General features: G+C 38.0%; 1 protein-coding gene across 3 annotated transcripts in view; it reads left to right on the top strand.

Annotated features, from left to right (window-relative positions):
• The window catches only part of LOC131073130 (dol-P-Man:Man(7)GlcNAc(2)-PP-Dol alpha-1,6-mannosyltransferase), a 291,571-nt gene extending 277,438 nt beyond the window's left edge, over nucleotides 1–14,133 (top strand). For 2 of the 3 annotated variants that reach the window (XM_058009516.2, XM_058009515.2), the window contains 3 exons: nucleotides 13,391–13,484; nucleotides 13,603–13,714; nucleotides 13,821–14,133. In XM_058009516.2, coding sequence (XP_057865499.2) covers nucleotides 13,391–13,484; nucleotides 13,603–13,698 — 190 coding nt within the window. In that variant the 3' untranslated portion in view covers nucleotides 13,699–13,714; nucleotides 13,821–14,133. The remainder of the gene's footprint in view (nucleotides 1–13,390; nucleotides 13,485–13,602; nucleotides 13,715–13,820) is intronic. The other variant, XR_009112833.2, reaches the window with a different exon arrangement.
• The last annotated feature ends 398 nt before the right edge of the window (nucleotides 14,134–14,531 follow it).

Raw genomic sequence — 14,531 nt, forward strand, 5'->3', positions numbered from 1 at the left:
AAAAACTATGTTTCAGTTGTAGGGAAGCATGGCAGCCTAGACACAGATGTTTAGGGAAGGGGAAAATTCATTATATTGAGGTTATGTCTGACAGTGAGGATGAAGAGAATGTTGATCCTAACATAGAACGAACACCTCAAAACACTGAGTCAGAAACAGGTACCAAACAAAGAGAAGGAGTAATAGCATCCATGATAGGAACCCCATATTATAATATTTTTAGAGTTAGAGGAGTTTTGAATGGACATCGTGTAATTGTTATGCTTGATAGTGGTTCTACACATAATTTTATAGATGCAGCACTTGTGGAAAGGCATGGCTTGCAGACTGAAAAACATGAGGGATTTGATGTTAGAGTAGCAAGAGGAACTAATTTATCTAGCACTCATAAAGTTCCTAAATTGAATATTACTCTTGGCAATTACACTGTTACTGATGATTTTTATGTGATTGATTTGGCTGATACTAATGTTGTTTTGGGCATACAGTGGATGGAGACGTTAGATGAATATACACAGAGTTTTAAAAAAATGGAATTCTCTTTTAAAATTGATGATAAGAAGGTAGTCCTTCGTGGTATGTCTAACAGTGGTCCTAGGATCATCAGTGCTAAAAGAATGGAGGCTATTTTCAAACATGGAGATGTGGCGTGGTCAGCACAATGTTTAATCTCCAACAAGGTATCGGGCTTTGAATCCAAATCTTATCAGAATGATTTGTTAACAGTATTAGATTCACATCATTTGGTTTTCAGTGATATTCCTCCAGGAGTCCCACCTAATAGAGGATTTGAACATACTATTGAATTAGAAGACGATGCTAAACTAGTTATCACTACTCCTTATAGACACCCTAAAACATTCAGGGATGAAATAGAAAAAGCAATTAAAGAATTATTGGATATGGGACACATCAGACCTAGTTCTAGTCCTTTTGCATCATCTGTAGTGTTGGTCAAAAAGAAGGATGGAACTCTTCGAATGTGTATTTGATTACAGAGCTCTTAAGAAGAAAACAGTAAAAAACAGGTATCCAATTCCTTGAATTGATGAATTGTTAGATGAATTGCATGGTGCTATTTATTTTTCTAAAATTGATTTGAGATCAGGGCATCATCAGATTAAGTTAAGAGAACAAGACATTCATAAAACTGCTTTCCGCTGTCATTATGCTCATTATGAATTCTTGGTTATGCCGTTTGGTCTAACAAATGGTCCAACAACATTTCAGTCCTGTATGAATCATATTTTTAACAAACAGTTAAGGAAATTTTTGCTAGTATTCTTTGATGATATGTTGATTTATAGCAAAACTTGGGAAGAGCATTTGAAACATATTGATATAGTCCTTGGTATTATGGGATCACAATCACTGTATGCAAAGGCGTCTAAATGTGAATTCAGAATGACAGAAATTTTGTATTTAGGGCATATGATCAGTGCAACAGGGGTACAGGTTCATCAAGAAAAGATAAGAGCTATTTTGGATTGGCCACCACCATAGAACCTTACAGAATTAAGGGGATTCTTTGGTATTACAGGAGGTTTGTCAAAGGTTTTTCACAGCTTGGGGCACCCTTGACAGATCTTACCAAAAAAGGGGCATTCAGATGGACTGAGGAAGCTCAACAAGTATTTGAGAAACTTAAAGAGGTAATGAGTTCTTGTACAGTACTTGCTCTTCCAGATTTTGATCAGCCTTTTGTGTTGGAATGTGATGCTTCTGGTGATGGGATAGGGGCAGTTTTAATGCAAAACAAACATCCTATAGTTTATGAAAGCAGGAAACTTAATAAACTTGAGAAATTCTATTCTATCTATGATAAAGAAATGTTGACAATCATGCATGCATTGACAAAATTTAGACAGTATTTGGTTGGTAGCAGATTTGTGGTGAAAACTGACCATAACAGTCTGAGATATTTCTTGGGACAAAAAGATTTAAATGATAGGCAATAGAAGTGGATTAGCAAGATCCAAGCTTATGATTTTGAGATTGAATATGTTAAGGGTAAAAATAATGTTGTTGCAGACGCTCTATCTAGAATGCCTGAAATCAATGCATTTTCTGTAGTAACCGCTGATTGGAAGTCTTTATTACTGGTAGAATACTCTAAGGATTCTTTTGCTTGTGATTTGCTAGATGGTAATACACAAGATGATAAATATAAGGTTGTAAATGATATCATCTATTACAAAGACAAAATTTATTTGATTCCATGATCGAAATTGAAAGAGAAAATCCTCCAATCAGTGCACGATGTTCCCTTAGCAGGACATCCCGGCTACTTCAAAACTTACCGGTAGATAAGAGAAAGATTCACCTAGAAAGGACTTAAGAATGATGTCTTTCGTTATGTTAAAGAATGCATCACTTGTCAACAAAATAAAGCAGAGCATACTTATCATGTGGGTCTATTGCAGCCTTTGCCTATACCGGAATAGAAATGGGAAAGTATCTCTATGGATTTCATTACAGGGTTACCACGATCTCAAGGTAAAGATTGGATTTTTGTGGTGATTGATAGATTAACTAAATATGCCCACTTCTTATCCATCACTACAAAATTCACAGTTGTTTAGCTTGCAGAATTGTTCTTTCGTGAGGTGTTCCATTTACATGGTTTACCAAAAAATATCGTCAGTGACCGAGATAGCAAGTTTTTGAGTATATTCTGGGGGGAACTTTTTAGATTGACAGGTACCGAGTTAAATCATAACACGAGTTATCATCCACAAACAGATGGACAGACAAAAATAGTGAACAAGTGGATTGAGGGTTACCTTCGTAATTATGTGTCTAGTCATTAGAAAGCATGGGTTTGTTGGCTATATTTGGGTGAATACTGCTATAACACTACTTACCATATATCTATCGGTATGACTCCTTTCAAAGCACTATATGGGTATGATGCACCTTCTTTTATTGATTTGGCTTTTGATCAGAGTAATGTTCCCAAATCTCATGACATGCTCCAGGAATGCCAAGATATATTGAAAGCACTTAAGGAAAATTTGCAATTTGCTCAGAATCAACAGAAAATTTATGCCGACAAGAAGCGTGTTGAATGTCACTTTGAAATTGGGGAATTGGTGTACCTCAGATTTCAACCCTATAGGCAATCATCTCTCAAACAAAGCAGAGCGGAGAAATTGAAGCCTCGTTTTTATGGGCCATACCCGGTGATTTGAAAAATTGGCGCAGTGGCATATGAATTGGATTTACCTAAAGAAAGTAGAATACATAATGTATTCCATGTATCTTGTCTCAAAAAAGCTTTCGGTCAGCAGGTGACAAGATAAGAGAACTTACCACCATTGAATGAAGAAGGGAAATTAGAGATGATACCCAAAATAATTTTGGAAACCCGAGACCGGCATTTGCGGAATAGGACAATCAGGGAATACCTCATTAAATGGCAGAATTTACCATTGGATGATGCTACTTGGGAAAATGAGCAGATCCTTGAATACCCTGGATTGCAGTTGCTTGTGGGCAAGCAACATTGGGCAAGGGAGACTTGTAATGTTCCCCAAATCACAAAATAAACCATGAAAATAAAGATAGCACGATATTAATTATTTTTATATTAATATTCTAATCTGGAATTAATATAAATAATTAATATAATGTTAACATTCCTTGAATAAAGTTGGTTCGTAAAACTACTTTCATAGGTGAATAAATGGACATAGCATGAGTTGTCGAAGGGGGGAAGAAGATACAGAGACTTCCATTCCTGTGTGGTGGAATACCAACGGAATTCAATCCTCCTTTCGTCGGTGAAGACTGACCTAGTGGTGGGAACATGATAGCAAAAACAAAGATGTGGCAACGTGAAACTGGAGGGAAATCGTGTTGATATCTGCCTGGAATGCCGTGAAACCAGAACGCTTCTTTATATTTCTCATACTTGTATCGGGGGTGAACTTCTGACGAAGTGACTAGACACTTTCATATTCTTATTGCTTGTATCGGGGAGGAGGTAGTCAGAGTGACAATACGACCCGAACATTGCATATCACGTGACCAGCAAGCCCGATATCGGGTTATATTCCCTACCGCGTGGTAGTGCATAACGCACAGTGGTTCTGACGAGAATACAGATCGTGGTTCTAATGTGTAGCAAATCAGTAGCAATAGAATCCGGGTGGTGGAACGTCGGCATCCTCAGAAGATCAGTGGAGGTAGAGTTCGGGTGGTGAAACAACGGTATGCACAGATAACAATCAATGGACATGCGGATACTTTCTGGAGGACTACCGTGATGATCTTTGGCACTGCCAACCCAACGAATTAACAGGTGCACCATGGACATTTAATTATTTTATATTGATTGTGTACAATGTCTGTTCAGTCAATATTGTAATGATCAATAAGACACGAAAGTTAAAGCTGGATTGTATGAGATTTATTAATGAATGAAATTCTATAAATAACTGGCTAAGTTAAACCATACACCGCTACATAGTTTGGTCATAAACAATTCATTACAATCAGCTCTCAGTAATTACAGTCAGTCTCCAATAAGGAATTTTACAAAAGCAATCAGAGGGTATGGCATACTAAGTTGAGGACAGCCTTATGGGCTGACAGGATCACACCCAAGAGGGCGATCGGTAACTCCCCTTTCATGCTGGTATATGGGAAGGAAGCAAGACTCCCAACTTCCCTGGAGTTACCCTCTCTCGAACTAGCACATCAGCTAGAATTGACAGAGGATGATGCCATGACAGTAAGGCTAGCTGAGTTAATGGAGCTAGAAGAGGTTAGAAGTCAGGCTATGCATACACTTGAGACTCATCAAGAACGGGTCAAGAAAGTTTTTGACAAAAAGGCGACTAATAGGGTCTTCAAAAAGGGAGATCTAGTTCTCAAGTGGGATGCAGACAGAGCCAAAGCTGGGCGACACTCCAAATTTGATGCTATTTGGAGTGGTCCATATGTCATCACTAGTTGCAAAGAGGCCAATGCATTTCATCTCTCCAGGCTTGATGGTGGTTATCCCAATCCCAGTGAATGGGATTCATCTCAAGCCCTGCTTTTGAAGAGGGTGTTGATGATTGTGTAAATATTAGACTAGAAGTTGTTTTACAAGTGCTTGTGCACCTACCACATTTTCCTTAAGAGGGTGTGCGCTCTAGTTTCCAGTTTTCCTCCAAGTGATGGCGCACATATGTTTTGGGTCTTTTCAATGACTTAGTGCCCAATGGATGCTCAAGGCTTCTGGACTTCATGCTTAGCAGGCAAGCATCCCGCAGAATTTGCCAAAAATGTTGTCATTTTATGAAACCCTTGGTTCATTAGTAAGAACCGATCAGAGATACGATCCATGGACTAGCATTGCCCCAGTTGATCAAGGAGAAAAGCAGAAGAATTATGAGGTGAGAAGTGTTGTCTTGTTTGGAGGAAGTCCCTTCCCTTTGCTTCCCTTTACTTTCATGTTCCCCGGAACTCAGCAACCTCGGAACTCCGGAACCTAGAGGTTCCGAAGTTCCTTCTCTTTGCCTTCTCTTCTTTTCTTCTCTGGAACCCTGAGGTTCCGAAGTTCCCTCCTCGTCTTCTTCCCTTCCCCGGAACTCCGAAACCCTGAGGTTCTGAAGTTCCTTCCCTTTGCTGCCTCTCCTTCCCAGAACTCTGGAACCCCTAGGTTTCGAAGTTCCTCCCTTTCCTTCCTCCCTTTCCTTCCCCCTCCTCTTCAGTTCTCCGGAACCTCGAGGTTCCAAAGTTCCCTTTCCTTGCCTTCTTCGGAACTCCAGAACCCCGAGGTTCTAAAGTTCCTTTCCCTTAGCCCCTTTCTTTTCCCAGAACCCCGAGGTTCCAAAGTCCCTTTCTTGCTGCCTTTCCCTCTTCTTCTGAAGTTCCTTTCCCTTAGCCCCTTTCTTTTCCGGGAACTCTGAAACCTCGAGGTTCCAAAGTTCCTTCCCTCCTTGACTTTTTTCAATTCCCCGGAACTCCGGAACCCCGAGGTTCCGAGGTTCCTTTGCTTGGTCTCCCCTTTTTCCTTTTGCTTAGTCTCTTCTTCCCTTTCCCAAAACTTCGGAAACCTGAAGTTCTCCTTCCCCTTCCCCGGAACTCCGGAACCTCGAGGTTCCGAAGTTCCTTCCTTGTCTTCCCCACTTCAGGAACCCAAGTTTCCGAAGTCCTCGGACTTCTTTCCGGCTTGCAACACTTCTAGATGGCATGATCAACACTCAAAGCTTTAAATGCTCTGACGACTTTTGTGACTTGTGTACCTTCTTTTGTGGAGCCACAGGGGTGCATTTAATGATTTTGGGAGGATTTTCATCAAGAGAGGTATAGGGCCATGCTTGTTGTGGTAACTTATGTCATGTCTGCATGCTCTGACTTTGGAAGGTCAGTCAATCCACCCTTCTTAGGGTTGCATTTTCAGGGTATGGCTAGGTTGCTTGCATGTACAGAAAGTCAGGTGCATGCACTTCCCTGCACTCCCAGACTGACATTTTCCTGCACACGCAAGGGTCATGATCACTCTTGTAACCAGTTTTCTATATAAAGGTTGTTAAGCCTCATTGTAAAGGGTTCTCTCCCTGCTGGCTTGATCTATTCTATGCTCTTTCACTTCTCTTGTATTTATCTTGCATTTTTGCAAGTGTAAGTTTGGCCATTGGCCTTATAATGAATTGAAATCACCATTCTTGCCTTCCTTCAACTTATGTATGTTGTGTATGTTTCCTTACCTTCATCATAGGTTTATGTTTTGTGGCTCTTCTCTCATATATGCTGTGTTAATTTATTTCTGAGTGATTTGTGGGAAACCTTCTCCCCTCTTGACATTTAGCGAATTCTAACCTCCATACATGCATTGGGGTCACTCATACAACTGAAGTTTGTGCATCTCCTGGGTATTTCAGTTGATTATTTGTGTCATCTCGGGTAGGGAGAGAAACAATCTCTTCTTGGTGCATCACCTCCTTTTATTTTAAGCATTTCTCTCTTCCCTTTTCCTCTGCAAGTTGTTAGGATAGGCTTAGGAGTAAGTTTTGAAGTGTTGAGTTGGTTCGACACCTGCACTTGGATTGAGAAGGAAGTCAGCCTTCTCCGGAGATTCAACCCCCTTGCGCAAGGTCCCACACTTCGGGTTTGCTTCCATGTTTCACAAAGTTGCTGAATTGATAGCTCAGCAAGGGTGCAAGCTTTTGTGATAACAGGCACCTCAACATTTCCTCTCTCTCATAGTTGGCTCGAGAGAATTTGTTCATAGACTTGCCTGAGACTCAATAGCAGACACATGGTGCGTGTAGAGCTTGACAAGCAGGGAAGCAGCATCGCACTCCATTTTCCGATGGACAAGCTTGGAGAGCATCCAAGGTATTACAACTGGTTCATGCAAATGTTTGTGGACCAATGAATACGGCATTGGTCCCTGGTGCCAAGCATTTTCTTATGTTCGTAGATGATTTTTAGTAGAAAAAATGTGGGTTTTCTTTTTAAAAGAAAAATCATGTCTTTAATGTATTTCAGAATTTTAACGCATTAGTTGAAAAAGAGTCTAGTCATCAAATTGTAACTCTTAGGTCAGATAATGGGGGTGAGTTTTGTTCCACTGAATTCACTAGCTTCCATGCTCAAAACAGCATCAAGCATTAGTTGACCACAACTTATACCCCTCAACAAAATGGTGTTATTGAGTGGAGGAACCAAACCATAACAGAGATGGCTCGGTGCATGATTGAAAACAAGAATTTGCCTAAGAAGTTTTGGGCTGAAGCAATGTATACTATTGTTTACCTTCTAAATCAATCTCTCACACAGGTTGTTAAGAAGATGACTCCCAAAGAAGCTTGGTTAGGGAGGAAACCAAAAATCAACTACCTCAGGGTTTTTGGTTTGACTGCATACACTTGGATTCCTGATGCGAAGAGAACAAAATTGGATTCCAAGAGTCAAAAGTTGATGCTTATAGGCTACAGTGACAATCATAAGGCCTATCAGTTGATTGATGTGGACACTAACCGTCTCACATTTAGTTTAAATGTGGTTTTCAATGAAGATAGTGGGCCCTTTCAGCTCACTTCTCCCATCTAGCATCCTAAAGATCATCCTCTGTAGAAAACGGATATAGGTGTTAGGCTTCCATTAGCTTCACCTGAAGGGAGGGATTCTAATGATTCTAAACCTGAAGATGTGGAATCACCAAGGCATGATATTGTACCACCAAAATTCCCTTAGGATAACCTAGATCAACATCCAAATGAGTTCATACGAGGTAGTCCAAGTCATGTTGCTACACCTTATTTGGAAGTAGATGGCTCTGCTCTCCGACCTAAGTGGTGGGAAAAGCTTATCAGTGATGTTAGAGATGATGAGCTTGTTGAGGGTAAATCTTCTAGAGACAAGAGCAAGAAGAACACAGTTAAGTTTTCTCTTATGGCAAGCATTCAGAGTGTTTATGAGCCCCAAACTTATTCAAAGGCAAAAGGAATACCTGAATGAGAAAAGGCTATGGAAGCTTAACATCATAGTCTTCTGAAAAATAACACTTGGGTTTTGTCAAATCTTCCCCCTTGGAAGAAACCCATTGGCTGCAAATGGGTATACAAAGTGAAATATAAAGCTGACGGAACACTTGATAAGTATAAAGCTCAGTTGGTGGCTAAAGGCTTCTCATAGCGAGAAGGTTTGATTATGAGGAAACCTTTGCTCCCACAACAAAGATGAGCACCGTCCAATTAGTTCTAGCCATTGTAGCTTAGTCTGGCTGGAGAGTCTATTAGATAGACGTAAAGAGTGCAATGGTGATTTGGAGAAAGAGATTTACATGATGCAGCCTCAAGGTTTCAAGGTTGTAGGCAAAGAGCACCAAGTATGTAGACTGGTAAAGGCTCTTAATGGCCTAAAACAAGCCCCCAGGGCATGGTACATAAAGATTGATCAGTACTTGGTTGAACAGATCTTTCAAAGAATTCTTTTGAATCCCAATTTGTATGTCAAGTGTGTTGGTAATGACACAATTTTTCTTGTCATCTATGTTAATAATATCATCATTACTAGTAGTGAACACTTGCTTGAACAAATCAAACAGAATTTGTGTTGGGCATTTCATATGACAGATTTGTGACTTCTGCATTATTGTCTTGATGTAGAGGTTTGGGAAACAAGTGGCAGCATTGTCATCTCTCAGTCGAAGTATGTCAGGAGTTTGTTGGAGAAATTCAGGATGCAAGATTGCAAACTTTCATCTACACCAATGGAGAAAGGGCTAAAACTATCAGCCAAATCAAATTCACCCATGGTGAATGAGTCAACATTCAAGCAACTAGTTGGCAGTCTCATCTACCACCACTAGACCTGATCTCAGTTATGTTGTGAACTACATATCTAGTTTCATGACAGCCTCAAAAGCCGAGCATTGGGTTGCAGCGAAGCGTATACTGAGATATGTGAAAGGGACACCTAACTTTGGCATTTTGTATAGCAAAAGCAAAGATCCTTGGCTTATTGGTTTTACAAACTCAAATTGAGCAGGTTTTGTTGATGATAGGAAGTCTACTTCTAGGTATATCTTCAGTCTTGGCACGGGTGCAGTCACATGGACTAGTAAGAAGTAGTAGGCAATAGCTCTTTCCTTGATAGAAGCAAAGTATCGAGGAACTGTAAAGGCAGAATGTGAGGCAATTTGGCTTTGAAGGATGCTTTTTGACATGAAAATGTCTCAAGCAAGGCCTTCACCCTTGTACTGTGACAATCAGAGGGTGTTGAAACTTGCCAAGAATTTAGTCTTCCACGAGCAAACCAAATATGTTGAGCTTCATTGTCATTTCATTTGCTAGCTTGTTGAAGATGGAACTGTGGTCTTGCAATATGTTCCAACTGTGGACCAAACTACAGACATTCTCACCAAGTCTCTGAGCCCGAACAAGTTTGTAAAATTTAGGGGCAACTTGATGTAGTTGATAGGATGACCATTAAGGGAGGGTATTAGAGTAATTAATTAATTATTTAATGGTCATTTAATTTATTTAGTTAAGATTAGTTTTCTTAGATAGTTTCTAAGTTTGCTTTCAGTTAATGATTGTTTCGTTTAGAAACATCGTATTGTAAATTGTTGTTATGTATTCGATTGTTTCTCATTAATAGATTATCAATCTACCATTTCACTCTTCAAAAGAGAGTCATTAAGGAATTTTTGGTCAAATAGAAGAACTTGCCAATAGAGGATGCAATGTGGGAGAATGAGCAAATTTTGCAACACCTAGAGTTGAGATTGCTTGAGGGCAAGTAATTTTGTAAAGGGCGGACTGTAATGTCCCCTTCCTAATGAGTTCGATATGGTGGACTATTAGCCTATTTAGTGGATTCTCATAGGCTAATAAGTTAGGGTTAGAAAACTCTTGGAAACATTTGATCTAGTAGGTTGGTAGTATCAAATGTTTATTTGAGCTCTAGTGGTTATGATGTAACACCCTTGTCTTGAGTGATTTTAGTTGAATTCTCCTATACTTTCTATTTTTAGTAAGTTAGTTTGGGCATTGATTGAACTAGTTGTCAGCATTACTATTTTTAGTATAGTCAATGGATACAGTTTTGGGGGTTATCTTGATATTTGATATAGTCCAGGGGTTTTAAATTAAAAAACAATAAGTTATTAATTAATAAAGTTAAAGATTTAACTTTATCATTATTTTAATTTATTGAATAAAAGGACTATAGGGCGCCCAGTATTATAGTGAAAATGTTTTATTTAAATGAATGGGGCCTTTTTGGGACTTGGACACCACATTGGGGAAATAAAAGTGATTTTAAATTAAATCAAAGAGGCAAAGGCCAAAGAGGCAAAGGCAAAAGGGGGTGTAGCCTTTTGGAGAGCTATAAAAGCAAATTTGAATAGCTCATTTCATATGCTAGATTTGATATTATGATATTCTTCTTTACTAGAGGATCTTGTTCTTCATGTTGGTTTGTGAGGACGAAATTCCTTACAAGAAACATCCTCCACGTTGATGAGAGACTCAATCTGGAAGGTCTTGGGTGATTTCATGCAGAAGTCACATTGAGCTTAATGGAGTTTTGATTCACCTTTCTTCTTCAGTTTTCTGAGCTTCATAATATCAGAGATCATTCACAGGAGAAGATTGAGAAAGGACATTGTGTTGTTTGCAGTTTTGGAGGGCATTTGAGGAGGTCATACTATATCTCATGCTGGTTGTACGGCCCTAGGAGTGGCATGTGCATTGATAGAGGAGATGGCTAAGGTTTGGGAAGGTGTTTGTTGCTGTTTGGTGACATTTTGGGCCTGCTTCGTCATTTCTATCTATCACTCAGCCTTTGGAGGGGTTCTTGCAAAGTTGCATCCCCTTTCTGCATAGCCAGTTAGCATTTTTATTTGCTAGATCAGACTTCTTCATTGCAACATTTTATGGGTATGTCTGAAATACATTTGTAATGTCATTTCATGAATGAACTGGGTTGTTCATAATTTTGAGATATCTTTTATCTTCAGTTTGGAAATTAAATCTGAGTTATTTTAGCCTTGTATGTTTCCTAAATATTGCCAACTTCTGAGTTATTTAATTGCTGCAAGTATTTTAATTATCATACAAATATTCTGCTCTCTTCTTTCCTTTGTAAATAATTGTAAATCATTAAAACCAAACACAAGAAAAAAACAGGGCAGAACAGAACTGCACATTACAATTATGTACATTGAATTGCTTTTATGTAAATTTGCAGCTTTTGTATTGCAGACTTCAGTTAAATGTGGTTATTGTAGCTTTATATACAATTCCCTTCATTTGATTTGCTGAATCTTGTGTATTTCATCCACTCCAAGTTTTTTATTTCTACTTGTGTTTTCTAATCTCTTCTTTTAGCTAGAATACGTGAGCATTTGTTAGCTATTTTAAGCTACGTTACCCCAAGTTTCCGGGACGAGGGGACGGGGGGACAGGGGGACAAGTTTCCGGGACGGCAAAGGGGACGGCTATATTAAATATAGGGAAAATTTAAAATATATAGGAAAATTCTAAATGTTCATATGAAAACATGGATAAAGCATGCATCTATACATTATATTCATATGAAAGCATGCATATAGCATGTGTATGATACTATGAAAACATTTTAGAATGCAAACATCGAACATACAACATTATCAATAGACTCAATACTCAATATGCACTCATAATTCAGAATTTCAATTCATTCACATTGTCAATATGCATATCATAATAGATATTAAAGAAATAACATACAAAATGCCCAAAGGCCACATTGCTGCCATATTGTTTCATTGTCAATTGCGATATGGAAATCAAAATAGTACTAAGTAAATACTAAAAAGCAAAGTATAATATTTATTATTTAATATTTTATTATTTAATTTATTTTCTATTTATAAATTTTAAAATTTATAATATGAATTAATTTAAAATTATAAATATTTGATATGAATTAATAAATTTAATGTTGCCTTTTAAATTTTGATAGAGGGCCCATGTTAGAAAAATAATAAAATATAGATAGTCGTATTTTGATTTCATAACTATTCAAATTCAATAATAAAAAAATTGATAGTCATTTTAAAAAAAAATTCAATATTGAGGGCCCATGTTAGAAAAATTTAAAAAAATTGAAAATACGACTTTTTTTTTTTTAATATTTTTCCCTAGCCCTAGATGTGGGGGACGGCTGGGACATCCCCAATCCATCCCCAGCCGTCCCCAGGACGTATGGACGTCCCCCACAGCTAGGGAAGCTGTCCCCCCGTTTCGGGGATGTCCCCTCAAAATTCTGACAATTTGGGGATTGGGGGGGGGGGGGGGACGTTCCCTGGCCGTCCCCAAGTCCCCGAAATGTCCCCGGGATTGGGACGGGGATTTTCAGGTAGGGGACGCGTCCCCGGGTTTCGTAGATTTTAAGTGTTTACTTTAAAAAAAGATACAAAACTCTTTCATCTTGAATCTAAATGTTGATAAGCCTTGTGTCCTTACCCAAGAGCTTAAACATGGGCAATTTCTTTAGTTTGTTTTAATTTGTGTCCAAAACCCAGAGATTTAACTAATATATATCATAGAAAGATAGAGGTCGTTTCCTCGGGTTCTATGGTTTAGTTTTGTTTTTTTGTTACAAGGAAGGTTTATCCTTACTGTCCTCTTTTGTGCTGTCCTGAACATTACAGATTAAAATGCTAGCATGGTTCATGTTATAGTGAATACTACATCACAATTTTGGTTACAGGTTAACGTTGTTGTCCATTATGAACGGATCTAGAAACACTTAATTATGTAAAGTATTGATTGTAGGGTAATCCTGTTTGGTTTTGAAAACAAATATTCTACTTTTAGCTTTTTGTTACTTTTTCAATTATAAAGTTCAAAACATGCTTTTGGTGACATAAAGTTTATATTATTACATGAGTATCAAGCAGTGAACATCAAAGAATACCTAGCTTTCAATGTTTACTGGCTATTTCTGGATTTAGTAGGCCAACTATTCAACTCTCTTTTCCACCTGTAGTACTGGTATGTTATTTTTGTGTTATGTTACCACATTTCAATTTTATGTTTCAACTTTCAAGTTTATAAAGCCTTTGATTAACTCAGAAGTTTAATTTCTAATAATTGTGTTTCTTGATTACAGATAACTCAGCCCAAAGTGTTTGTCCATGGCAATATACACAGTAAAGTGGTTAAGGAGATGCAATGGCTAGGTTGCCCCTCACAAAGAAGATTGTGAACGCATTTGACAGGAAGTAATGTGAATTTATTGCCTTCTTTAAACTGGTTGTAATCTTCAAAATTTGCAATCCAAGAATGCAATAACTGACCTTGTGTATTCTGATTAATAATATTTTGCAGATAAACATATTCAGACATGACAATTTTTTCGTTGACTTGGTTTTTCAAATGTGGAGCGTTCATGTCAAGGAATCTTCATCAAAGACAACAGAGATATTTAAGGTGGATAATAACCATTGAATAATGTCCATAATAACAATGAATCATTGCAAAACGATTTTGAGATATTGCCAATTAAAACCAGCATATATGAATCCAGTTAATGTCATTGAATGTTGTATTTTTACTTTTAGCATTGGCTGGGGAAATATGACAGACCTCTAAAGGTGACATACTAAATTTTTTTCAGCAAAATGAAATCTGCCTTCGTACATGAGCATAGCAATAATGTCTCAAAGCAAAAAGGCAATACTTTTGATGTTGGTACGAAAAGGGTATCTATAATAATTATAAACAAATTGCCAGACCATGGTTTTGCCCTGGCATTGGCTGATCTGCTTTGCAAATTTCCTCCTTTTCAACAATATGAAAATCGATAGTTACAAAGAATCAAAATTTGAAGCAACATGCAAAGATTAATATAATACAGCCTAGATTTTCTAGACAATTCCTAATATTGGTTACTATCAAAAACCAGAAAAAGATCCAATGAGTCCGATTCCTTTTGTGAAATGTAGAACAATCATTATTGTTACTGGAAGTAAAATCCCTGATGTGCAGATGAATAGCAAATTCTCAGGGCCAAAAACTATCAATAATTAGCTATACACG

The sequence above is a fragment of the Cryptomeria japonica genome, chromosome 5 (assembly GCF_030272615.1).
Source record: "Cryptomeria japonica chromosome 5, Sugi_1.0, whole genome shotgun sequence".
Classification (NCBI taxonomy): Eukaryota; Viridiplantae; Streptophyta; class Pinopsida; order Cupressales; family Cupressaceae; genus Cryptomeria; species Cryptomeria japonica.